Source organism: Mangifera indica, chromosome 5, assembly GCF_011075055.1.
Source record: "Mangifera indica cultivar Alphonso chromosome 5, CATAS_Mindica_2.1, whole genome shotgun sequence".
In the NCBI taxonomy this organism is placed as follows: Eukaryota; Viridiplantae; Streptophyta; class Magnoliopsida; order Sapindales; family Anacardiaceae; genus Mangifera; species Mangifera indica.
Window position 1 is genome coordinate 8,505,925 of NC_058141.1, and position 27,659 is coordinate 8,533,583.

General features: G+C 30.6%; 1 protein-coding gene across 3 annotated transcripts; it reads right to left on the minus strand.

The window, feature by feature from the left end:
• Nucleotides 1-5,413: 5,413 nt before the first annotated feature.
• On the minus strand, nucleotides 5,414-13,295 carry LOC123217490 (anaphase-promoting complex subunit 2). 3 transcript variants are annotated; one of them, XM_044638548.1, is made up of 17 exons: nucleotides 12,886-13,294; nucleotides 12,614-12,703; nucleotides 12,297-12,528; nucleotides 11,766-12,052; nucleotides 11,461-11,532; nucleotides 10,725-10,978; nucleotides 9,513-9,929; nucleotides 9,180-9,381; nucleotides 8,924-9,038; nucleotides 8,685-8,767; nucleotides 8,099-8,218; nucleotides 7,875-7,963; nucleotides 7,719-7,800; nucleotides 6,932-7,123; nucleotides 6,155-6,223; nucleotides 5,913-6,076; nucleotides 5,414-5,749 (listed from the first exon to the last, which is right to left on the minus strand). In XM_044638548.1, the coding sequence occupies exons 1-16, from the start codon at nucleotides 13,114-13,116 to the stop codon at nucleotides 5,954-5,956; spliced, it is 2,658 nt and encodes an 885-aa protein (XP_044494483.1). In that variant the 5' UTR covers nucleotides 13,117-13,294; the 3' UTR covers nucleotides 5,414-5,749; nucleotides 5,913-5,953. The 3 variants fall into 3 exon arrangements, with proteins under 3 accessions (XP_044494483.1, XP_044494482.1, XP_044494484.1); XM_044638547.1 differs by having other exon boundaries at nucleotides 5,414-5,788; nucleotides 12,886-13,293; XM_044638549.1 differs by lacking the exons at nucleotides 5,414-5,749; nucleotides 5,913-6,076; nucleotides 6,155-6,223 and having other exon boundaries at nucleotides 6,983-7,254; nucleotides 12,886-13,295.
• Nucleotides 13,296-27,659: the final 14,364 nt, after the last annotated feature.

The window sequence follows — 27,659 nt, forward strand, 5'->3', positions numbered from 1 at the left end:
AATTATTTTAAGTACTGGTTTTGATTGTATCAGTTGAATTGTTTGGACCGATCGGTTGGATTGGAATTACAGTTTTATGTAAAAATATAAAAAAATTATGTTTAATTAGTAATTATATATATTTTATACAGTAAATTTTATACTGTGTATACTTTTCAGTTTTTACAATTAATAAAATATATGCATTATTGAATATAAATGTAATAAGTAATAATAACTAATTTTACATCAAAACAAAGTATATGTATTAAATAAATCTAATTTTACAAATACATGCACTAGTAATTATTGAACACTAAACTAAATAAAAAATTTAATATATGCATTAAATAAAATATAAAATCACCCAGTCAATTTAATCATTATTAAACAAATAATATTCAATTCCACATTTAACAAAATATATCAAAAACATAATTTGTTTAACATAAAGTTTAATAAATGAATAATTAATCATTCTTTATTATCACTAATGATAAAAGATCTTGTCATCGTTTTTGTTGCAATATCTATTAATTGCTTATCTTTTTTAGTAGTGTTATCTACAAAATTTATAATTGAACATTTTATTTTCTTTTAGTCTAAAAAAATCAATCATTTATATAAGTGTGTAAATATTTGTATAAGTACCAAAAAAATGTTTTTACCTGGGAAATTATACGACAAATTATAATTTGTTCGATCATTATTGATGAGAATAAATCTCTCTTCATAAAACATTTGATCTAATTCATCTGCATTAAGTTCACCGAACTTCTCTTCCTTGTCTACTATCCAAAAGTCTGTTTTATCGATACTTTCATAATCAATTGGATCAAATTTTGATTTATTGTAATATAACCTAAATAGCCAAAATGATAAAAAGTAAATAATTAAAAGATTAAAGAGCACAATACCAATAGCCATTAAATAGGGTACAATCATATGTAAAGTTGTAAATAATCATTAAACATGATAAAATAGTTTAAATAAAAATATTTATAAATGTAATGATGCATAATTGATAATTGTGTTACCTATTTTACAACTGTAAGTTATAATAAATAAAAACAAGATCATTTACACCTTGATGTTCCAATCTATTTCTCTTCTTAGTATGTATGTGTTAAAAAACACTCCAATTACGCTCACAATCTGAAGATGTTGAAGTTTAATTAAGAATTTTAATTGTAAACTTATATAAATTGGAAGTATTGTACCCATATGTTCTCTACCATTCATCTAATACAAAATAAAATGTAAATAATTATGTAATAGAATTTTATAAATTGGAAAAAGAATTGAGATATAAGAAACATATATATTAAATTTATACCAGGTTATGTGGTTTTGCATGTTTCAATAGTAAGCTAAAGTGAGAAACTCCTTTCACAATCACGAAACATTTTGCTCTTTTCTACTAACTTCACTTTACTAACATTAAACATACATGTTTTACTCTCAACAACATCTAGAAAACCCTGTAATACCTTTGGTTTTGTGCAGAAATATTTACGATCATATTGAAATGAAGGATTCAAGTAATACGCAACTGCATGAATACCTTGACGCAATGTCCTATCCCACCTCAACTTGATTATTTGAGTATAAGACTTATAGAATTTCTTTTTATTCTTAAACAACTTCTTTATCCCCAACCTAACGTTATACATTCTATCATAAACATATCCCAATGAAAGTCTTTTATCTGAGTCTACAATATAAAGCAAACACATCAATAGTCACACAACTTTTACAATTATACCCATTTCAATCTAAAAATCATTATTCAGAATTATGGGTACAACTGTTTTGCCTTGATTACTCTTTACATATCTAGAATCAATAAAAGACCTGTCAATGTCCATCGCTTGTAAGTCATGCTTATGCTCAAAAAGACTTTGCAATGCGATGAAAGTCGTAGCAAATCGGGTTGCACCAGGGCGTATAATTTCTCTTCATCCTCTCTCTTCCTTAACCAAGCTATCAATAATGTATAATTATAAATTAACTTTGTCACAAGAGATGCACATTTAGAAATTCTAATAATGTGATCCATTTCACCAATATATTTCAAAATCAAATTGATACAATGTGTTACACAAAATGACCAAGTAATATTTTTATATTTTTCAGACAATAATCCTCCAGTTGCTTTATAATTAGCTCCATTATCGGTCAAAAAATGGACAATGCTTTTAGGCCCAACACATAATATTATTTCCTCAAACAACCTAAATAATGTATCCGTTCCTTTTACAAAACCAGATGTTTCTACTGCTTTGATAAAACAAATCCATTTTGGATAATATACTAAAAAATTTATCAGTGACCTACTAGAAATGTTTGTCCAACCATCAACCATAAATGTACAACCAACTTTTTCCCAATTTTTTCTGTAACTATCAATAAGTAATTGCATTTCTTTCTTTGAATCGTTCAACAAATTCACTTGTGTTTCATAATATGTTGGCTGTTTATATCCAGACCTAATTGCAGTAATGACATCTAACATAAGTTGTAAATAAATAAAATTTAATGCATTAAGAAGGATGTACACATCATATAAGAACCTCACAACAACCATGTCGGCTCTATATTTGGCTTCTTTTCCAGCCAAAACACTTTTTATTGAAAGTTGAGCCCTACTAGTAGTCCTTGGAGCAAAAAAGTCCCCAACGCTAATCGATCTTTTTCTTTTTGAATAATTTGATAAATCTAATTTGTTTTTTAGAAGACCAAATACCAATATTATCTTCAGTTGTATTCATAGGAGGAGACAACCCTTCAAATTCCTCAACTGCAATATCACCCTCAAATGGAGGTATAGTAGCACCAAATGGAGTTGTATGCCTATGAAATTCTTGTTTTTCTTTATTTTTTGCTGCAATCTCATCTAATGTATTCACCATTTGATATCTAACATCATGAGGAACTTTAGTGTATGGACCAATAACCCTTTTTTGTTTGACCAAATGTTGTTTCATTATATAAACATTTCAATATCTTCCTTTCATTCTCATCTACACTCTCAGAAACATATGTCCAAATAATATCACCTTTTACTCGACATGGTGTTGAAGAAACCCTAGATCCAGATGAGAACATACTTCCACTTTATTTATCTGTTGCATATAAAAATAACAATAAAATCAGAATACCAATTAATATATATATATATATATATATATATATATATATATATATATATATATATATATATTCATTTAATATATACTGGACATTAAAAATAAAAACTTTTATAATTAAGTTTTTACAGTATAACTTTTAATTTTAAAATTTAATATTATCAATATTTGTTATGTGAAAGTCAAAAACTCAAAAACTCATAATCACTTTTATTATTTAATTCAACTATGAAATTTCAACGTACATAGCTCCATACATTCATTATAAATAACAATATTTGTAATTTGATCACAATACATGTCTCCATACATTCGTAATTTGAATTTCAATATTCGTTATAAATTGTCATATATTAGTTTATTATATGTAAATAGGATATCACAGAAGAGTGATATTCAACTTTTAAATTCTTAGAAATTAACCACATTACGAATGAAATACATTCAGTCCAGACATTCAATACAGATATATAATAAAATTACAAATTCGTAACATAAAATTACAAATTAATAATAAATCAATTAATATTTTCTAATTGAGAATTGATATTTGTTTATATAAATTGACGTATTATTTATATATAAACCAATGATCGCTCCCTTATTTCAATTCAATTTTTATTTCTTTATTGCTTCAGTTCATTGTACAAAAATAAAGTAATAATATGCAATTTCATAACTTCAAACAAACTTAAGCAATTAATTCAAACAGTTTACAAAGCCTTACAAAATACTAGCGTCTCGTCGTTGCCTGAGAAGTCGCTGGTCACAATAGCAATGGAAACTCGTCATCGTCAACCACCATTTGAGCCTGAGAAGTCGTCATGAAAGGTTGCAAATATAGCCGTGAAACTGTTGTCTTGTGAGCCTGCAAACCAACACCCCTCGGTGGTAGCATTGTCGTCGACAGACGTCTTTAAACCGTCATCGGCAAGAGATGAATCAATGACGGTTTCAACTTGTGAAGTCAAAGCAATTTGTTGGCTACAACAATTGAAGTTTTGCGTCTGTGTGCACTGTAGGAACAAGAAAAAAAATAACAATGTTCTTTTATACGTAACCTTGAACCGAGATCTGCTTAAACCGCGGTTCAGGTGCAAACAGACGGTTCAACCGCGGTCTAACCTGATTTTAACGTTATAACGGTTCTGTCTTCAACAGCACTCGACTACAGTATCGATTGACGGATCGATTGATTCGATCGGCCGTTCTAGTTCGATTTTTAAATCCTTGATCTACCATTTAAAATCATTGAGAAGAATTTATGTGATTACAATTGAAATTTATTGTCTTGTAAAATTCCTAATTAAATTAGATATATACACAATAGGATGTTTTAGATTTTAGAACAAAATGACATAAGCAAAAAGAAATCTTATAATTACAAATTAGAAAATATTTGCCAAGTTCCCAAAAAGTCCAAAAGCTAGACCTCTTGCTATAATTGAGATCACATAGAATATAAAACAAACACTTGACTAAATGAAAGATTAATCAATTGATATATAAAGCAAATATCATGAATCATCTCCTCAATTCGAACTAAAAAATTTCACAAAAAATTTTCAACAAATTTTACTGCTATGTGCTATTAATTATTAACCTCGAAACATCTCGAAGACCTGACGGCTAGTTATTCTACCATTGGACCTGGTCTAGAAGAATTGATTGTTTACTGTGAAGATTGAATTGTACATCTGCTAGCTTATATTTACAGGTCGATATTTATTTGATGAATAAAATTATATATATATATATATATAAATGAATTGTATAAATTGAAATAATATAGTTGATTTTTTTTTTTTTCATTTCAAAATCACCCTAGCAACTCAGTTCGAACTATTGATATGTACATTATATATATAATATTACTTTTGTTAGATACATCTGCATGGTTTTTTTTCCCCTAAGACTTGCATCTAGCAATTTCGTAAGCTTACTACTATTACAAAGTTTCAGGTAAATTTACCACAATTTTCTGGGAGGAAAAAACGTTGATGTTAAGATGTAGAAGACTTGAAGGAAGTCATTGATGACTCCCTTGAGAATCTTGCCTTGCTGGTCAAATAGTATTACAACACCCCAAACAAAATTTATAGTCTTCATGTGAAATTGTCATGGATTTCCTTTACTAGTTTATTATCCGCAATAAATTCCTAAATTGAAGTCACATAACATCTCTTAAAATGCCAAAAAAAAAAAAAAAAAAAAAGTCCAAGAGGTTTATAAAGGCCATGTAGTCGTCCTCCATAGACTTTCCCCTATTTTAACATGCACCATGCTTTCCGTAATGCCCCACTAATATTCAGCTCTCATGAAATAACAGTATACATTATACAATTCAAAGCACAGTTCCTTCCCCATCTGAATTTTAAAGTAGAACTAACCAAATAATCAAGAGGGAAATATCACAAACAGCAATTTACAGCATCTATAAAAACATGGAAAAGCTTCTTTAATCTATCCGATAATACTTCCAACTAAAATATGGAAAGCCACCTAAATGCTCCAAACTCGCAAAGCTTGTAAAAGGCCATCCAAACTGATTATCGGGAACACAGGCTGCCACAGAGCTACCCTGTCCTCGGAAAGCTACCTCAACTGTAATAAACCTAAGTCTGTGATTACCAAAAATTCCCTTGTTATGGCGATCTCTTCTGGAACACGTACAGAGAACCACAGAAAACATTTATAAACATCAATACAATATCTTTCCCATGATTAAAGAGATAATGAGTAGAATTTCAAAACTAGAACCAAAGTTCTCTGAGAGAATCTCACCTGTGCAACAGGACACAGATGTAATAAAATTCTTTCCTTAATTACTTCTTCAGAAAGTACATTCCATCTCTAAGTTCCAACTTCTCTTCAGACACTAGTCCAGATAAAAAGCTTTGCAGTTGTTGAAGTGACTTATCATAAGGAGGATCAGCTACACAAAACATCTGGAACATGTGTCTTGTAATGTATCAATTGAATTTATTTTATATTCTGATTGTAATGTATGTAAAAACCATCCTTACCTTGAGAGTATTATGAATTCGTTCCAATGCCATACTACCAAAATTTGTGAGCATTCCCATGATAAATTTCTACAATAAACCAATGTGACATATAAAGCTTTGACAAGAAACAATATGGAAAATCTTCAAATCTGCATACCTACAATTGAGCTCATTTATATTTCAATGTTTCTTACATCACCACACTATTATCCAGTCATAAAATTGAAATTTGGTTATAAGAGCAACAATTTCTCTAGACATGCAGATTCTAAGTGCAGCATATGGATATGGCAACTGATGTGGGAAAGGGCAGAGCCAGAATATAAAGATATGCTGGAAAGGGGCATGAAGCTGGCTTGGAGTAGGAGATGGAAGGCATGTGAGAGATAGGATCATGAGTACTTCTGTAGGTGATGTAAATTTTACCAGAAAATATCAATTAAATATTTGGAAGTGAGAAATGTCCTTGAAATCTAAAGGGTAATTGAAAATTTTCACAGCTTGGAAAAGAATGGGGTGTGGGGGGGTGGCAGCGCGCACCATGTCAATACCTTTCTATTCAACTTGAAGGATTACTTGAACTGAAATGAATTAGAATACACACACACATAATTCCAGAAGGACTGATAAGCCAAGATGAAATAGCTATTTTATATTTCAAGTACATCTTCAATTTATATGAGAATGAAAACCATAGATCACCATGAACAAATAATAGCCTAAATGATGAAATGTATATGTAAAACAAATTGTATCAACATAACAGCATATAGAGATATTTGTCAAATCACTTACCTCATATACAGTCATTTCATTGCGTATTTGATCCTCAACTGAGGCAACAGAGCTTTCTCCTTCATCATCACCGACCAGGAGCTCTTCACCATTCCCATTATTGCTACCATTCTTACTATTGTCAACCATGCCTTCCACTAGGGTATATATGCGATCATTAGAGTTTGTACCCACTGATTCTGATAGGACTCCCTGGATGTAAGAAGTTATAACTTAACCACCTTACAGTCCTTATAAAATTTTCATGTGTTAGTGAAGCTTTCATAATTCATGTACTAGTGAAGTTTCCATAAATGCCCGACTCACTGATTAGGCACTGCCACCTAGTTATGGCAAAGAAGAGACAGACAGTTGAAACTGGATATCTAGAAGAGACATAAATCACAAAGATTACAAGACCAAAAATGAAGATTCATACAAACTGATTCATGCAGATATTGAAGAAAGCTTCCCTTAATAAGTGGAGCTGATAATAACCTACTTCTGCTAGTACACACTTCTACTAAGTTAAAACCAAAGAAACCATTGAGTAACTTTTCTCATTCCAGTTATATTGTAAAGTGTCAGGAATGAAGCTAACTAGTAAACTAACAGTGTCTATCAGAGAATAAGACACTTTTAGGATAGTTAAGAAAGATTTAATTGAAAGTATGGATCCTTCAATTAACTGTGATCAGGCAAGGGTCTCTATCAAAGCTAAATACAAGGTCAAAGAAAAGAAAAATAGAGAAGATTTTAATATACGAGTAAAACTGGATTGTGAAAGATATTACGAGCTTAAGCAGACCTTGCTTATCCAAAAGTTTATCCTTCTATTTAGTACATCCTCTGGTACTCCAACAGTAGCAGCAAGATTCTTAGAAGTCCAACTGACAGAATAATAAGAATGTCACCCTGTCAAATCTTAAAAAACACAGTACATGAAGATAATTCCTGAAGTTACCTTTCTTGTTCCTGAAATTGCATAATAATGGCAGCATGAAAGGGAGCCACTGTGAACAGTGTTGTTCTATCATCAAATTGCAACTCCAACTAAAACAGCAAGCCCATGATAAAAAGAGTGAACTTTTTTATTTGGAAAAAAAACTTCCTCCATGTTTACACAATGGAGAAACCACAAAAGTAATCATTCATATTGCCATCACTGGGCATTGTAAGGAAACCAACCTTTACTGTACCAAGATTTTTCTTCCAAAGAAGCTTACGAGGGGTCTTGATTTCGTTAAACCTTTTTGCATAATCGGTAAGAAGCTTGTCAACAGGCTCAGGTGCAATGAGGGCTTCATCCTGAAATTCCCTTAAAGATCAGGAAAAGTGCTGAGAGATAGATAAAAAATTAATTGTTGCAGAAAAATCCTGATCTGGAAATGTGAAATACATTGTGAATAGCAGATAAAAAATGCATTCATGCTGAATTCATATGAACCAATACAGTATTGCAGAAGAAAGTTTAGTAGCAAAGATAAGATTTGCAGTGGAGTTGCCAATCAGTTAACTGAATGAATAATTTTTACATTCCAGCAGGGAACTGCATGGAATGGTGTCTTGAAAAGCTCTGAGCTTCTAGAACATGCCTTAGATCCCAGTTCTGTTATTTTAAGCCCCCTTCACCCCACTTCCCAAAACAAAAGTTTAAAAAAATACATTTTTCCACTACTTCTATCCTTTCCCATCATAAGTAGTTCTGTTAATAAAATTTTCTTATCAGTTAAAATAATGATTAAGAACTTTATAAGAACTATTTTTATCTAACCTGCATTGGAGGCCAGAAATTTGATGATATGATTGTTGCATTGAGAATATCCAGAGATACTGCATCCTCCCCCAGCTCAGCACCTAACAATACATTCACTGAAGTTACTCAGAAAAATTCAAAGATTTTGTCCATTTTACTATTATTCTTAAACAATTTGGTGTATTAGAAATCATTCCAAGAGGAGCCCCAAAAGCTTAACAGTAGGGCTTAACACATTTTACAAATTCAAAACATACCTGTTTGAGATTGCTTGGCAGCAGTTATTTTAATATTTGTGTTTGTCCTTTTAGAATCAATCAAATCATTCAGCATAATTTCACACCTCTGCATGCTGCTCTCTCCAAAATGTATCTGTATAATGAAATATAACAAAAATAACACACTTTTAAGTGGTCCAGGGATGAAATTCTCACAACAAAATTAGAACACTTCACCCAGTTAACACAAATTGATTAAACAAGCACTAGAAATGATGAAATGCAAACCACTTACCTTAAGGAGTTCTAAAGTGCGTATCTCTGAGTCAATGTCATAATCAGATTTGTTCAAAAGTTTTTCTGCCAGCATAACACGATATTCATTGACTAGTTGATCCTTAGAACCAATTATGCTGACAACCATGCCAAGTATGTCCACTTTCCTTTGATTCCGACTACTCTTCAAGGGGTCAGCCTCTACAGGGTCAGGCTCCCAGCTGTAAATGCAGAGTCATGCAGAAAAGACATGTAAGTGATGTGATATGGTATACCTGGTCTTGTAAGTATAACCACAAACATCCGAATGACATAGCAATCGTGAGTAAATTATTGATAAACATGTTCCTACCATGCAGCCTTAATCCATGCTTGCTTGTCATCACAGTTGAAATCATCATCAATGCCAGCAATCTCTTGATTTTCTTCATCTCTATTTAATTCTTCAAGAAGGCTATCCCCATTATTTGCAGATCCATTTGGATTCCCACCACTCCCATCAGTAAGCATGGTCACAATGCATTTTATAGTATCTTTCCTTCCCCGCAAGTAATCCCTTATTGGTTCACCAACTGCTTCAAGAAAAACACCAGTTGGGTCGATAGTTCGAAGAGCTTTAATAGTTGAAACATACTGATGCAATATATCATTGGTTGAGGCACCCGCAGTAAGCAAGCGGTACTTGAGTGCAGAAATAAAAGACTCAACCAGTTTAGAATGTTGTCCAGTATATTCAAGACACAGCTTTAAGTCTTCAATGGCAGGAGAACTACAACAATCAAACAATAATTTTGATACATTAAATGCCCAATGACACTATGCTAAAACTAAATATACAGCTTATACAGAGGTGGGACAACGCCTCATATCATATGATTTCATTTTGATCTTCTACCAATTTGTGCACAAAAGGACTGATTCATGGTTTACTTGCAAATAATAAGCACAATGTAAAACAGTGCATAGTGTTCTCACAGAAAATGCATTTTTGCAGTATTTAATAGCAGTCATCAAGCATGAAGAACATAAATATCATTCACCCAATCAAGGTCCATTTCCACCAAGATATATTCCATATTAAATAAATAATATATATGAATGTTGCACAAGAAAACAGACCAAACCTGAACTGCATCATGCATAAACAATGAAGCCACAGAATAAAAGTATCTAATGCTAATTCTGATTTACACATCTCTTCACTATCTCTATTTATGCTGATATTCAACAACGTAAAACAGGTCAATAAGTCTATGGAAAAAGTTTTAATCCAAGTGTGAAATATAGCTAATTAAAATTATGTTTCACTATGCAACAGCTGTCCTGTGTACATCTGATCCTAACATGACAACCATTATTACTTATTTGGGTTCTTCAAGTAACTGTATAAAACACTTCCATTTCACAGCACTTGTTTTCTAGACTAATGGGAATGCAGTTCTCAGCACTTATTTCTCCCCAATTGAAACGAAACTAAAATGCAAGACCAGTAAGCTATTAGAAATTGGAACTTCAAAGTTTAACTACAGTTAGAACTTGAGAGAGTAATATGATGAAAGATCACCTCTCAGGATAATCCACAATAATCTCGAATAGCTTGGCTATCCTTAGATCTTGCAATGTTTCATAAGCAAAATACTCTAGCCGCAATTGCCATCTGATAAGCCCTTCTGAAGGAGTGTCAATTCTAGAAATTCTAGAATAGCATGAAGACAGGTGTGAAGCCAAAGGTGATTTCAGACTAGATGAAGAAGTGTCATAACTAATCAAGTCACCAAGATAAGCAAGAAGTGCATTCAAGAATTGAAGAGGTACAACCTGTGCAAAGAACCTCAAGGTATGAGAAATCATCTAACCATCAGATGATGATATACAGTTAACTACAGACAGCTAGATGAAAGTTTAGAAGATGAATAAAGAAAACCAAAGAATAAATAACCTTTTAAAACAGCTCCTTTAAGTTATTTGAAGTGGTGCACAGGGAGAGAAAGGAAAATTAAAGCAACATAGTTATAGTATAATATAACCCTTTCTGGTCAGTCAAACAACACAGCCTTAAAAGTACATTAATAAGAGCTTAGTCATTGTGTTAATGAATGGCATTACCCAAAATGATTTGATGAGTTTCTATGATGTAACATAATAGACTAACAATGTTAAAGCCAATTTCACGAATTGCTCACAACATTATCATTTCAAGAATATACTGCAGACTGTAAAGAGAAATAGTTATAAGTGATGCACTTAAGAATCCACAATTATTTGGTGAGAAAAAAAGGTTTCACAAAGCCAAGGAGAACCTGTATCCAGCTTTTGATGGACTCCAAAACAGAATTCCTGTAATCTTCACCAGCCAGATTATGAACTTTAGCCTGCCATTCAAACAAAGAAACATGCTTTATCCACATTGAAAATTAAGAATATGAGAAGTTAAAGATGATATGCATGTCAGAAGAAAAAGTAGTACTTAGTAGATTAAGTATTTATATTACATCAATGCAGAAAGAGGTCTTCAGAAAAGATATTGGTAACAAAAGGACAACGAAACTTTAATAAAGTGAATAAATTACACCAGAAATACATGCATAATAAAAGGTGTACAAACCTTCAAAAGAGAAAAGATAGCAGAAGCATAGGCATTTTCAGTCATAGATGTAAATCCAAGACTTCTAAGATCACGAACAACCTTCCCAATATGCTTCACCAACTTGTTCTTCTCTGAAAATCCATGGTTATAACTTTCATCAATATCCATTTCACCAGTCCTATGTTTACCTTTTTCATCTAAATCCATGTCATCTTTATCTTGAGATTCATTTTTGTCCTCTAATTCATCATCCATGATTCTACTTAACTCCTCCAGCTTTCCCTTAAAATACCAATGGAGTATCTCTGTGAAAATCACAAAAATCTTCATAAAAACTTCAAGTACCAAAATATGACCAGAAATAAAGATATGGCAAGAACAAAGCAGAAACAGAATCCTTATCTTCTTATTCACATGGGAGAAAGACAGAACGAGTTTTTAGCTATAAAAAGTCATCAAGAACTAATTATCTAAAAAGTTTTAGCAAAACAATCAAAGTTCTTGTCCACACCTACAACAACGCAACAAACAATTTTGAAATTGACATACCTGGAAAATGTGGGGGAAGACTAGCCATAAGAACCGAAGATACCATTAACTGATATTTAGCGAAAAGATGAACTCTTTCTGAATCTACATTTTGCTTTCCCTCAAACATACTTTCCTTGTGGGACTGCAAAGCATGAACAAGCATAAACAAACACTTTTCCTGATACCGTTTCTCCATAGACATTTCTTCTAAAGCTTTACATAACACCAGCTGAACCTCCTCATCATAAATCTGCGTTTTACTAGCAAGAATTATTACAATAAAATAACAAGTAAATAACTAAGAGTAGAATCTTTAAACCGGTCATGTTACATACAGAGGATTTATTCTTCTGTAGAACTCCAACTTTGCTGTACGAATCAAAATGCCGCCAAAATTTTGACACGCCAATTTTCTCAAAAGCTTGCTGTCATGAATCAACACATACTATTACATATAAATTTTTTAGAAACATCTGCAGCCCTAAAATCACCAAGATTGGTACATGGCATGATCTTAATAGTTAATTAATATATTTAATTATTTCCACTCTCAGGTAGATCGACAAAATAATTACAACGGGAGAGAGTTCCAAGTTGAATTGCATACCTCTAAAGAGAGAAGAAAATGGTCACAAACAAGAGACTGGAGGCCGTGCTTGCACAGAGAGTGGACTTGGGACACGAACTCCGGTCCTACTGAGAGATCACCGGCGCCGTTGAGGAGAGATTCTGTGGTGGTACAGAAACCGCTGTAGCTATTGATAATTTCTTGAATCGAATTGTCACTAAGCCTCTCCAAAATCCCGAGATTACAAACCAGTGAAGTTGATTCATCCATTTCGCAAACCGTGAAGAGGAAAAAAAATTAAACAAATGTATTTTGCTCCTTCAAATTAGGTACATAGCTGAGTAGTAGCTAGAAGAAAGCGAGAAGGGAGGAAAATGAAAAAAATTATTTTTGCCGCCACTGCACACTCAATATGCGGATTGGTTCATTTATTTGAATGCCCAGTTAATCATGCGAATTTAGCCATTAACTCTCTAAATGGCAAAGTATCTCCAGATTGGGCAAAAGAAACGGGTCACCCACAAGACCCGTGGATAACTCGTTAAAAAATGGGTAGAAATTTTAAATTTTTAAATCTGTACATGTGGATAATGAATTTATGTGGAGAGATTGGGTATGCCGGACAGTTATTTATTATTATTTTTATTCATTATCTTTTTTCTCTTCAACATCAAATTTATAATATAATTAATACAAATTTTGCATATTTTTCTTTTTCTTGATATAAAATAAACTTAAATTTATCCTAAAATTAAAAAATTTGTTATATTAAAAACAAATTTAAAGAATATAAACAATAAATATTTTGTGTTCAATACTAAAATTCTTTAAATCTATAAAAAAACATTTTTACAAATTTGAGTTAAATTTTCATTCATTTATGGATTACTTATATACTTGAAAAGAAAAATATAAAAAAATATAAAATAAATACAATAAAATAATAAAAGTAAAATAATAAAAAATTAATATTAACAAATAACTCATAAATTAATCCGTACTTACAAGGTCGGTATGAAAATCATTATCTGTATAACATAACTCATTTTTAATCCATACATATTTTACCCATATTTAGTTTGACCCAGTATGCCCGTGACCCATCTCGCATGTTTGCTAAGTGTTTTGGATGGGATCACACTGACCCCTATTGGTTTCATAAGATAACAAGCAGCCATTAGAATTGAAAACTCCCCATTTAGGTTAAGATTTGTACGTTTTAACAGGAACAACGATCTGAATTTCTGCCCTTCAAAAAGTCTAAAAGCTTTACAATCATCCCCGAGTTATCAAATTCGATTTCGAACCAAAAATTGAATAAAATGGTTTCTAAACATACAAACTTTAGAATGTAACAAATAAGACCCGATATTTTTAACTATATTTTTTTTTAGCCAAATCACTCAAGTAGAAGCCACTTGAGACCAGAAATGATTTTTTTTGTAAGAGTTTGCAAAAAATGATCCAAACTATAATACCGGGTCAAACCATCTGAAACTTATGGTTTAATTTGAACCAGATTGCAAAATGAGTTGGTTTATATTATGAAAAATCAGAAAAATGGTTTACGATTTGGGTGAGAATGAAACTTGACCAAATCGTAAATTTTTTTAATAAAACCCTACTTTGGCCTTACTCACTCTACATGATTCAAAGTGGCTCAACAAACTTAAATTCAAATTATTTCCTCTTTCTTTTTCAATCAAACACTGTCACGTTACTTGCTTTGTTTCAACCTTTCGTAGTTTGAATATAAATAACAAGTATTCTAGTTGTTCATTTTTACTTGTACAAATTTATTTGATGAACTTCACAATGTTATTGTTTTTATATCGCATGATTTAGGAAATAACCTTCCTTCTTATGGGAAATGATTACATGCTCACTTGTTTATGGGAATTACATGTAGTGCTTACTATCTTGATGTTCCCTTTTTTGGTATGTATCCATGTCTTAACCATAATAATTTGACACTATGGAAAAGTGGATTATGTAATTGATTAAGAGCAATGTTCTCTGAATCCAAGATAAGTCTCTAATTAGATATTCAGATGATTCATTATCTTATAATTGAGTGTTATTATATTCTTAATTTAAAATTATTTAATTATATTATGACACATTATCTAAGTATTTAATTAAATACTCAACATTGGGCATACTAATTTATTCTTTTGTTGAAGCTTAAACATTGTTGATGAGTCCACCTTAGCTAGGGCAAAGTTAGACACTTAAAAACTTTTACCATATCCAAGTTGACCATGTGGGTTTTTGTTCAAATCAAGTTGTTGTATTAACTTATAGTAAATTGTGTCTATGGACCTAGCAAGTAGACATGTCAATGGGTCATGTTGGGCCAACTCCAGCTCAACCCATTAAGCTTATGGGTCGAGCCCTAGGCCTATACGGTATTAGACTTTTAGGTTGGGTTGGGCCATGGATTTTTGAAGGCCCAAGACCCGACCCTATATATATAGGGTCGGGCTTGGGTAGACCCATTTAAATAATTTTTTTAAATTTTAATTAAAATTTTTAAACACAAATTATTTTTTAATTATTAAAATCGAAGACAGTATTTTGAACATTTTATTTATAATCTCTCACCTTGTGGTGGAGGAATACTGTGGTTACACGATAAAAATATTATAAGTTTATAACATAATACAAATAAATTAATTTACATACTGTATAATTACAAATATAAATAAAATATATACCATACCATTTATCTACTCGTCCTCAATATTTAAATTTCTGAATTTATTTGATATTGAATCTATTTATAATATTTTGTAGTAATAAAATTGAAATGAAAATAAAATTATCAACACAAAAAATTATTACTTGTAAATTCAAACAGTTTTCAAAAGAAAGTTAATGAGAAAAAATGAGATTGAGAATATAATGAAACGATTGAGATTTGAGAGATTTGCAAATAAAAAAGAATTGGATTGGTTTATGAAAAAAAATTAAAAAAAAAAAGCCAGGAGAGGTCTTCTTGTGGTAGAAGCAACTAAAGGCTTCTACCATTTTTTTTTTTAAATTTTTAAACAATGTCAAATCGGACTGATTCATACGTTAATATTAAAGCTTATAGCTCGATCTAGAAAGGCCAATAGATAGAGCTCGATATGCTGTAGGGTCAGGTTAGATCTAAATTTTGGGTTTTAGGCTGAACCTGCATTTGACCCGACCCAATTGACATGTATAATCATAAGCTTTTGAGCAAAATGGTTAAATAAAATTTTATTAAGATATCATTTTTGTTGGTTTATGGAATAGGTTCTTTCTATCCATCTAAGTGTTTAGACTTTTTTGTTTTCATTTTAAAGAAATTTTCCTTTATATAAAATTAATTTAGTAGGATCGGTGGCATGTTGTGGTATTTCTCGAGGACTTGATTTCTTTAAAAAGGTCTAGAATACAAGTTTGAGTATTTCCTTTTTTTCATAAAGTTTTATTGTATTATTAATGCATGTAATTCTTTAGCATCTCATGATACTATTATGGTGTATTTAGTTTAGATAATCTTTTATTATAAAAAATAAAATATTAATAAAAAATTATCACAAATATATATTATCTAAAATTATTGGGTGCAAATTATTACCATATTTGATAAAAATTGATAGGTATAAATAATTATTGTATTTAGTTAGATATAATAAAAGAATACTAAGATTTGTATTTTACTTAAATATCATTAGGTATAATTATTCTAATATATTCTTATGTTATTTTTCATATTAATTGAAAATAAGGGTATTTTTTCTTTGAAAAATAATAAGAATATAATTGTAATAAAATTAAAATTACTTTAGTAATCTTATAATATCTGTAATATCTAACACCCACGATACATCTAAGGTTATTTTGGTCATTTGCTTCTTGATTTATATTTTATTATTGTGTATAAGTGATTTTGGGGTTGCACGACCATGTGGGAAGACCAGACACTCGTGTGTGTGATGACAAAGGCAAAATAGTCTTTTTTCATGTAATGTGTAAAATTGGCTAAGTTTGGGAGATACACATTCCTGTGTATATTGTGTTACATGCTTGCGTATGGTTAAGACATTTGAATTTTGGATTAGAATCAATTTCATAGTGATTTCGAAAATTGTTATTAATGGGTAATGATATACACGACCATGTAGTTATACACGCTTATGTATATAGACTACAAGACCATGTATTGTGCATTACAGTGATTATAAAAAAAATCTAGATGCATTTCGGCTCATTATTTCTATATTATTTCTAGCAAAATATAGAGATAAGTGAAAGGAATTGTGAAGTCTTGTAGTGCCAAGGGGATCAAGGATCATCGAGGAGCCATCAAAGTCACTAGAAGGTTGCTCGAACATCGGAAGTGAGGTAAGTATGGTGATTTTTTTTTTTTTTGTTTAGATTATTGTTGAATCTTGATGCATGTGGCAGATTATTTAAGGGAAATTTGATGATATGAACTTGTTTATGTGATGAGTTAAGCAACTATTTATATGATCCTTGTATTTCTATGCTTCAATTGATGGTATGGAGATGAAATATTTGATTATGTTTAATACAAGTTGATGAACTGTAGTGTTGCTGAAAATACTCATGGTTGATATGCACCTTAGGGAACTCGTTTTAGTCAAGTAGAGGACTCAATATAATTGTAGTTGTGATGATTGAATTTGGTGGATAATAGCCTTATGATTATATGATACAGTTGGAAATCAATAACTTGTTGAATGAGATCATCTCGCTTGTTTATATGCTACTTTCCTTAGGTGATGTGCATAAACATGTTTAGGCATGATAATGGAAAGAATGAAGTGATTTTGGTAGTCAAAAGCTTAATTTGTTGGCTGAAAAATGTAGATTTAGGTGAAGACAAAATTCTAGAATAAGGATGTTACATGCTTGTGTATGGTAGATACACGACCATGTACAATTTGGCATAAATAGTCCCCATGTTAGGTTAAGTCACTAGCATGTTAATTTAGGATTGGTACAAGCCCATGTAATATGAGACACATGGTCATGTATCCTGCGCAAGTTGCATGCCCATGTATGTAGTCTACATTGTTGTATAGGTTAATTAAATACACTCGGACTTGTGTATGTTTAAGGAAATTTAGTGATTATCTTATATGAAGTTAGCAATATTTATATGGAGTTGCAAGACTTGTATATAGTTATGAGAATAACTATTTTACTCATACAAGGGATGAATATGGGAAAATAAACAATAAAACCATAACGAAGGTTATTATGAATAGTATAACCCTAATGAAGGCAAAATGAGGTAGTAAGTGATTGGGGGTGTTTGATTATGTGTTTGATGGCACAGACCCTAACCAGAGCAATTTCAAATTAAAAACTGAGAATAATGTATTATCCTATTTTGTGAAAGCATTAGAACTAGTTTATGTGATCTTGATACCCATTTAATAATTATGTATCAGTGTTAGGCGTCTTATCATCTGGAATGTTCATGCACACACTGACATTGGACGTCTTAGTATTTGAAATGCTTGTGCAATATTGAAGGAGGCCTAATGTCTTACTCCTCTTGTGATATGATATTAATAACTTGAAGCCAAGTTGACAAGTTTACTAGGTGCACTTTATGATTGATATTTGTGATGTCTCATGCTTTTATTAGGCGTTTGAGATGCCAATATATACCGTTTGATATTAATCATCTAGGATGACATTGCCACTAAAGAATGGGCTTTAGGCATTGAAATAATTTGGATGGGCATTCAGGATGCTGGGGAAACATCTGAAACTACCACAATAAGATTGGATATGTAACATTGTTATGACTATGGTTATTATTTATGTTGTGTGTATCGTGTTGAGAGGTTACCTACTTATTGAGTGTGTTTCACTTACTATGTTCTTTTGGCGGTTTTGTAGGTAAAATTATGGATTAGTAAGGTAGAAGGGGAATCAGCGGGTTAGCTTAGGATGTTGCATGAGCGAGGGGCATTTCCATCGCTTACAAAATTTATTCATGTTTATTTGTGTATTGGGTTGGATTTGAATTATTATGCACTTAATTTTTGTAATCACGGGTTTCAGACATACTGTTATGGATTTGAATTATTTAATGTTGTTTTGATTAATGCATTTTTTAGGATTGTGTAAATATATTATGGTGCCATGCATTTATTATTTGTTGATTGGTTTTGGGAAAAAAATTTAAGTTAATATGTTTCTTCAAGTGCATATTCTAGGTAGAAGCATATATTTAGAGAGAGGTGCTAAAATACTTAAAGTGAAGATAGTAATAAGATTACCTTTTATATTACCTATCACATCACCATTGATAATAAGAGATTAATGAAATTTTTTATTATTTGAAAAACTAAACAAAATAATATTAGTAATAAAAGATGAATTATTGAAATAATCTTTTAATTCCTCTAAACAAACAACACCTTATTGATATTATTGGTGGAGAAGTACATATCCATATTTGGCTCTTGCAACCTTTGCTTCAATATTTATAGGAAACTCCTTGGAAGAAGGATTTCTTCTTGCAAGGTTCAATCTGGCTCACATGGGTGCACCTTTTTTAATTTGGTTTCGTTATGGTTTGCCTTAAAATTCTTTACTTCATGTTAACCAAAATACAGAAAAGTATGATGAAATGCCAACATGAGTTTATTTTTCTAAAAGATTTATAAACCCAAATCCTAAACTATAGGTCAAATTGTAATTTTTCAATTTGATTTGATTTGGTTTAAAATTTTGTCAAATTATTCTTCAGTTTGATTTGAGATTTTCATAATCAAATTAAATCTAACTGTACATACTCCCAATCTCTTGCTAGTTGAGGTCTTAAATGACCTAACAACTAGAGGTGAAATTGTTCTTTTGAAATTGGAATTGTCAAGTATCTGGTGTTTGATTCTGATTCTTACTTGAAATAGAAAAAAATAGGGTAGATTTTGGATATTAAAATAAAGGAACTTGTATGTTCTGAAATTAGTTTTGGTTCTTTACTCTCAGGAACTAGAACCAACCTGATTAATGCATTCATTGCAGTTGGTCAATTACCTGACCCAGTTATTACAAACCTAGTTTGTATTTCAAATATGTTTTAGTTTTTCATAAGTTTTAATTGCATTTTAAAGCCCAAACACCTTTCTTTGACATTTATTGTTTCCTAAAATCGATTGAACTTAATTAAAAAAACCTAATGCTTTTGATAATTATTTATTGCATAACTATATAATATATGTAATTTTTCTAAACAAAAGTTGTGATTGTGAGGTTCCATCTTTCATGATATTAAAAACAAAAAACTTCAACAATTCTCCCAAGTCAAACAAATCACATAATGTTGATTATAAAAAAGTTAAAAATGATTCATCAAATCATCTAATTTTACTATCTTATTTCTTCTTTTAGTAAACAAGTGCCCTCATTTATAGTTAAGATTTGCGATTAATTGTTCTTGTTAATTGTTTGTTGTTTTGGATTTTTTTCTTGTAAATTGTTATAGATTTGAAACTTCATTAATTTAAAAAAATTGTTTAATGTTGATCTATTTAGCAAATTGTACTAAAAGATCAATAAATATAACAAGAATTTGGATTTTATATATATAACAGGTTCTAGGTAGGAACCATAACCTATTCAGAACTGACCTTACATATTCTAGGTTCTGGTTTCTATTTTTGAGAACCAATCAATTTCAATATTTAAAATTTTTACAAGATATCCAAACACATTCACCTCTACTAACACCTATCATTAGAGGGTAACAATAGCTTTGGATTGAGGCCTAGAAAAACCTTGGGCAACCATAAGGAAGCACTTCTCAGGCTTCTCATAACTATCTAAAGACAAGTCCAATCAGGTGAGAGGTGACTTGGTTGAGCACTTTCATGTTTGGGCCAAGTTTGGCAAAACTCAACTCACTTAAGACAAAAATGGGACCAATTCAATTTGATATATCTTAACTTGGTCTTATTGATCATGACAAATCTGTTTAAGTCTATGTTAGGTTGATCATTAAGCCTATTACATGAGAGCATACCTATCATTTATGTATTTATGTTCCAGTCTATGTATTAGATATTAAGTTTATGTATAAACTACACATTATGTTTCTTTTGTGGATGATGGTTTTGCAGGGTATTTTTGTAATTTTGCATGTGAATGGAATTATTTAAGTGATTACATGCTCAAACAAGATAAATTAGTAACATTTTTCTCTGAAGGGTAGTAACTCTAGAGAAGGGGTGTTATAAATAAGGTTTTCTCATAATCCAATCCTTATTTTTGAGTGTATTCTATTGCCACAAGTTTGGCTTTATAGCTCTTTACTTGTCCATCTTTGCTAATATTTCTCTTAAAGACGCGTTTACATCCAATAGAAACTATTCCTTTTAAAGGGCGATAGGTGTTTATACTTGATTAGTGTACATGAAATCTATCTTGAATTTCATGGCTTTTAGCCATCTGCCATAATAAACATCTAATATCATATCTTTATAGCTTTGAGGATCATCAGTACAATCAACTTTGCCAACTATAAAGGATTTGAAATCCTATTTATGGAGATATCTAAATTCTTTTTGGAGCTTTGGACACCTTAGTAGATTTACAAACTGGAATAGGTTTATTATATAAAGAGGTCTACTTAGAAGACTTTCCTAGCTTATCTTGTTTGATTTGAGACTCTTCAGACTTTTTTTTGAGTTTATTCTTCTTCTCACATAATCTTATTCTAAAAACTCTTTCTCTAAGAAGTATGCATTTCTATTAATTGAAATTATTTGATCAGCTAAGAAGTGGAAATAATATCTTAAAAAATCTTTAGGATGTCTCATAAACTGACCTTTTTCAGATTTTACATCCAACTTATTAGTCTTAAATAACTTGACGTAAGCTGGACATCTTCAAACTTTTAGATAATTAGGACTAGGAGGCTTGTCACACTATATCTCATAGGGTGTCAAATGAATAGATTTAGACGTTCCCTATTTAGAATATGCATAACAAACAATCAGGCAAATCCCTACAACGATGTTGACAAGTCTATAAAACTTACTATAGATCATACCATATCTAATAGAGTTGTAATACCTTTAAATACATTCTAGGAGCATAATTTTCTTTTCCTTCAACTTAGAATTGAATTTGAAATAAATTGGGTTGAAATTATAAAAAGAATATTCATTTTGGCCTGACGTATGGCTATGCCTATTGGACATATGCCCATATGTTTTTCATATAGGTGTATACCCCTACATCATAGGATGTATGTTTGTACATCACATATTAAATATGACTCTTGATCGAAGAAAGAGATGTGTATGTATAACCGACTCTTAAACTCAAATAATCAAAGAGAGATTGTTTGAGAGAGGAGACATATCTGGCAACCAAAAGTGGGAGCTTCCGATGAGAGGATAAAAGATGAAGGGAGAAAGATTCACGACATAGTCTACTTGCTGAAAAACCAAGTATGATTGACCCTCTGTTCCTTTGATAGAATTTTTGACAATTTTGAATTCAAGAATGCATGTTGAATGATTAGGATGATATATAATCTTAAATTCTGATGCTTGAATTTTGGAGATCTTATATTTTTGGGTGAAATTCCTAAATAGGTTATAGTGTGGTATTACTAGTACATGTATGATGAGTTTGGAAATGTCAAGAAAATGGTTCTTGGCTAGACAATGGCCGTTTATAGGGCTTCCCTTTACTTTGAGAATCTGTTGTGGAGGTTTCTACCATGGTGGGAATAGTTGGAATGAGATATGTTTGTTGGAGCTTTCTATGCTTGGATACCATATGAAAGTCATTGAAGTAGTAGAAGATCTCAATTATTATTCATAATACAATAGAAACATATATTCGAAGCTACTGCTAAGATTAGTAATAAAAGAGAATAATTTAGGTTCTATATTTGTTACAACATTATGTTAATAATTAAGATGAAAATTTGTTGACCAATGAAAGCTATGATTGAGATAAACCATGCGGGATTGGAGTTGATTGTTGACTAATGAGAGCTATGATTTAGACAAACTATATAAGAGAGTTACGATTGAGATAAACCATGTGGGGTTGGCTTTGATGCTCTATTATGAACAAATGAAATTCCCTTTTTTTTTTTTTTAATACATTTTTGTGACATCTTTCTTGATTTACGACTATTTAGAAGTTGTTAATGATACTGAGAAACTTCAATTGATTTCTCCGAAATCATCACCCCCTGCAGTTGTTATTGAGTCCCCATTTAACCTCTTTATCTTTGAATCACAAATCAGATTTTTATTTTTTTTTATTAATTTCAATTTGGTTCCTTATTAAATTTTCCCAATAGAATGATTTACTGTCTTCACAAATTCTCAACAAATTTCCCCCATTTAAATTTATGAATATTCATGGCTTTCTTTACAACCGTTTTGGTGGTTCAGGCAGTGATTTCATTTGCTCATCAAAATCATCTCATTCTGGACAAACTTTTAGGTGGATTCATTTTGGTAGAGATTATTAATAAGCAGTAATATTTCTCAGTACTGTAGAATTAATTAACATGACCAAATTCAGCTGCTTCTCATTTATCACCCTTTATATTTAAACCTATGGACTCGTACCTTTCACAAAAAGATTAATATATAGGCCAAATGACTTTTTCCCCACCAAGTTTTAGTGCATTCTCAAAGTTACATCCGTAAAGTTTGAAAAATCAAAAGTCTCACTCATAAACTAACTTTTATTAAAAAAGATAAATGTAAAATTATCTTTTCATTAATAATATTAAAAAATATAAAATTCATTATGATTTCTCTCCACAGTTTTAAAAACTAACAAATTTAACTCTACGTAAAGTTTTCTAATTTTCAAAAGTAACATTTCTCCCCTAAAACTTAGGGTTTATTTTTCAGAGGCTCTTCAGCCACCATCTCAAACCATCAGAGAAAACGCTTCAAACCACCATCTCGTTGGCCACCCTTCATCTTTTCAAAACTTCCAAATGAAGCAATGAAGATGCATCTTCGTCGATTCTAGAAAAATCAATGAAGACTCGTCTTTGTCAACTCCATCAATTCATCTGAAATTGATGAATACTTAATTGATTCATATGAATCGACATGTCTTTGTCGATTTGTCTAAAATCGACGAAGATTTGAAAAATAATTTATAGGTTATGAGGGAGAAAATATTACTTTTGAAAGTTAGAAAACTTTAGGTAGAGATGAAGTTAGTTTTTAAAACTGTAAGGGGAAAATATAATAAATTTTATATTTTTGTAATATTATTAATAAAATAACGATTTTATCCTTACTTGTTTTAATAGAAGTTAGTTTATGGGTAGGACTTTTGATTTTTTAAACTCCATAGGTGTGACTTGAGAACACACTAAAACTTGGGGGGGGGGGGGGGGGGGACATAATGCTTTGCCCTAATGTATATTCATGTATATACATTTTAGAAATAAAGATTCCATTCATATTAAAATAATGATTTTTTATAAATTTAAAAATAAATCAAAACATATATATAGGCATTACAAAGAAGTTTTTGTATATAGAAGTCCAAATCACTATGTCTCACCCAAGGTTTGGTGAAAATCTAATTTTTTATCCGTTACTTATAAAAAATCTAAATAATCGTCTATTTATTAAATTTTACTATTACTATTTGGGGTAAAATTGTTTTTTAATATAAATATTTAAAAAAATTAAAAATTTATTATATTTTCAACCTCCAAGTTTAAAAACTAACATTACCTACCTAAAGTTTAAAAACTTACATTTCTCCCCTTGGGTTTTTCAAACATGCTACTAGCCATCAGAGATGACTACATTCTCCATCTCTCTCGGCTTCTTTCTCAGTTTTACTTCATATCTAATAGCTATTGACCAAGGAAACTGACCAACGAAGACGACGCCTCTTCATCGTCTCTTAGACAAATTGTATCTTTGTCTGGAGACAAACAATTTGTCTTTATCGACTAGTTTCTCTAGCTGATAATAGTAGAAAATAAAGTGCAATTGAGGGAGAAGCCAAATGAGAGGGAGAATGATGTTGTCATAATCTCTGACCGTTAGTAGTGGTGACTGGAAAAATCTTAGAGAAAAATATTGATTTTTTAAAGCTTGAGTGGAAAAAATCCTACCCATTGAGTTTGTAAAACCCCAAAGAGCAAATGCTATGTATACCCATTTTTGATACATAATTCATGTACACAATAATATGCTATCATATAATTAGGTGATTTTAAAATATGTGTCATCATATGATAAATAAACATCCAATCGTATGATAACATCTCATCTGTATACATAAATTATATTCTAAAAATAAATATACATAATTTTATTGACCCCTAAATCCTATCCTTCAAATGTTAAAATGAGTGAAAATCGTTAATGAGAATGATAATAAAGTAATTGTGGTTCTCTTAAAATGAATAAAGAATTCGTTGGACTGACAAAAAAAAGAAATCGCAATGAAATAAATGTAAAAGAATAAAAAGTTCCTTTATTTAAAACCGAGTGGCGCTTTTCAGGGATTTTATTTACTTAATTTCTCTGCTGCGTCGCACGTGGAACGCTTGTTGCGAGAATCCCCTTTTTTGTGGTGCTTTGCGATGAATGGGCCGGTTTTAACGGGAAATCTTGGTGTGGCTGAACGTGGTTGCAACACGTGTATTGCAAAACTCTCACATGGGTGAATTTAAAAAATTTGGCAGCACTGAATTTATCGCGGTTGCAGTTTGCGTCAGGTGGCTTTATGTTGTATAATGATATGTGATCGATGGTTGGAAAATTTCGACGAAAATTAATTATTGTGGATCCCTCATAAACACTTTAGTCAGTAGAATAGCGACACTTGGAGGGTTCTTTTGCCATTTTGTGCTTAAATTTGAAAAATTTAGACAAATTTTTAATTGGTTATTTATCTGATAACGAATGAAAACGTGCTACATGTTTTAAAAATTTAAAAGAAGATTGAAACAAAAAGAAAGGAAGTCTTTTGGCCTTCATTATCGTTTTGAAGGCCTTGTGAGGGAGTTTTTCTTGGGAATTTTTCTTTCGTAAAGTTCTATAAAAATGGGTGAATCGTTTACGACGATGACAATAATATTGACAGTGTAAAAGAATTTTTTAATATGTTTTATTCATTGTTTTGACAGTTTACATTAATATATATATATATATATATATATATATTTTTTTTTTTTCTGTTTGAATTTCAATTTTTTAGAGTTTTGATTGAGTTGGTTTACATGTATTAATTTCTGTTTGGATTATTTTGGAGTTGGTGTATTTTCTGTAAACAGCTGAATCTGTTTGAGTTTCAATCTTTCTGTAGTTGGATTTATGGATTTCATGTTACGTTCTCAATATCTGGAAATCTAGTTGTAAAACTGGGATTCTCAACCCTATATCAAACTGAAATAATAATAATAACAACAATAATAATAATTTGTATTCAAAATAAAAAATTACAATTTAATCCAATTTATTTGGAAATTTTTTGAATTAATTTGTTCCAAAAAAAATAATGATAAAAATAAAAATATTTATTTTGAATTATTGTCCATAAACACTTAATAATAATTTAAATTGAAGGAAATTTTTATCATCTTATTGGAAAAGGGATAGTTATTTAAATTAGAAGGTATTTTAATAATTTAATTAAATAAAGGATAAAATAGTTATTTAAATTTAAAACTAACAGAAATTGTTAATTTTAACTCTTGATAGATAGGATTTTAGATTTTATAAATTTAATGAATGAAATTTTGGGGAAACATCAATCTACGGGTGGGAATAAGTCTTCTGGCCAAAAGTAGCCATTGATAAGCAGACTTTACATTTATCTTTTAAAGAATAGTGATCAAGAATTATTTATTCTAAAATTATAGTTAAATTGAGGATTTAAATCAAGATTAATCCAACCTTACGTTCGTACACTACAAGAGCTATTTGATTAATAAGAACGTACGATCTTGCTAGAATCAACAAGCTAATGGAAATTTGTTTAAAAATAGTAGGCCACATGACTATTTCCCACCCGAGGTTCAAGCAAATCCAATTTGTTATTTGTTAATTATTATAAACTTAAATACTTATACCTTTGCTAAATTTTATTATTATTGTTAAAAATAAAATCGTTATTTAAAATTTTATTTAAATTTAAAATTTAAAATTTTTATTTTTATCTCTTATTCTCATATTTTTTAAATTTAAAAACTTACTTTCTACCCTTTAAATCTAGGGTAATAAAACTCTCATTTTTTACAATAAATAGTTCACCCCATAGTTTTAGAAAATCTTACTTTAATCCCTAGTAAACTTAAATTTCTAAATCTTCATCTCTAATGACCAACCATTATCATCAACTATCAGTTCTCTCCCTCCCGTCTTCTCGATTGACTTTTCGACCATTTTTGTCTCATCAACTATTACTCGCTAGGGATGAAGATCTGAAAATCAAAATTAAAAAGGGGTTAAATTGAGATTTTTTAAAACTTTGGGGGATGGCTATTTATTACTAAAAAATGAGAGTTTTGTAACCTTAGATTTATGGGAGGAAAAAATCAGTTTTTAAATTTAAAAAATATGAGATTATAGGGTAAAAATAAAAATTTTAAAATTTAAAAATAATTCAAAATGTGAGTTTAAATAAAAATTTTAAATTATAATTTCACCTCTAATAATGCTAATAAAATTTAATAAACGGTAAATATTTAAGTTATTGATAGTTAACATATGTGAAATAGTAATAAGGCCAAAATAGTGAAGGCCTTTCAGCCAGGGCAGGATGGAGGGTATTTTGGT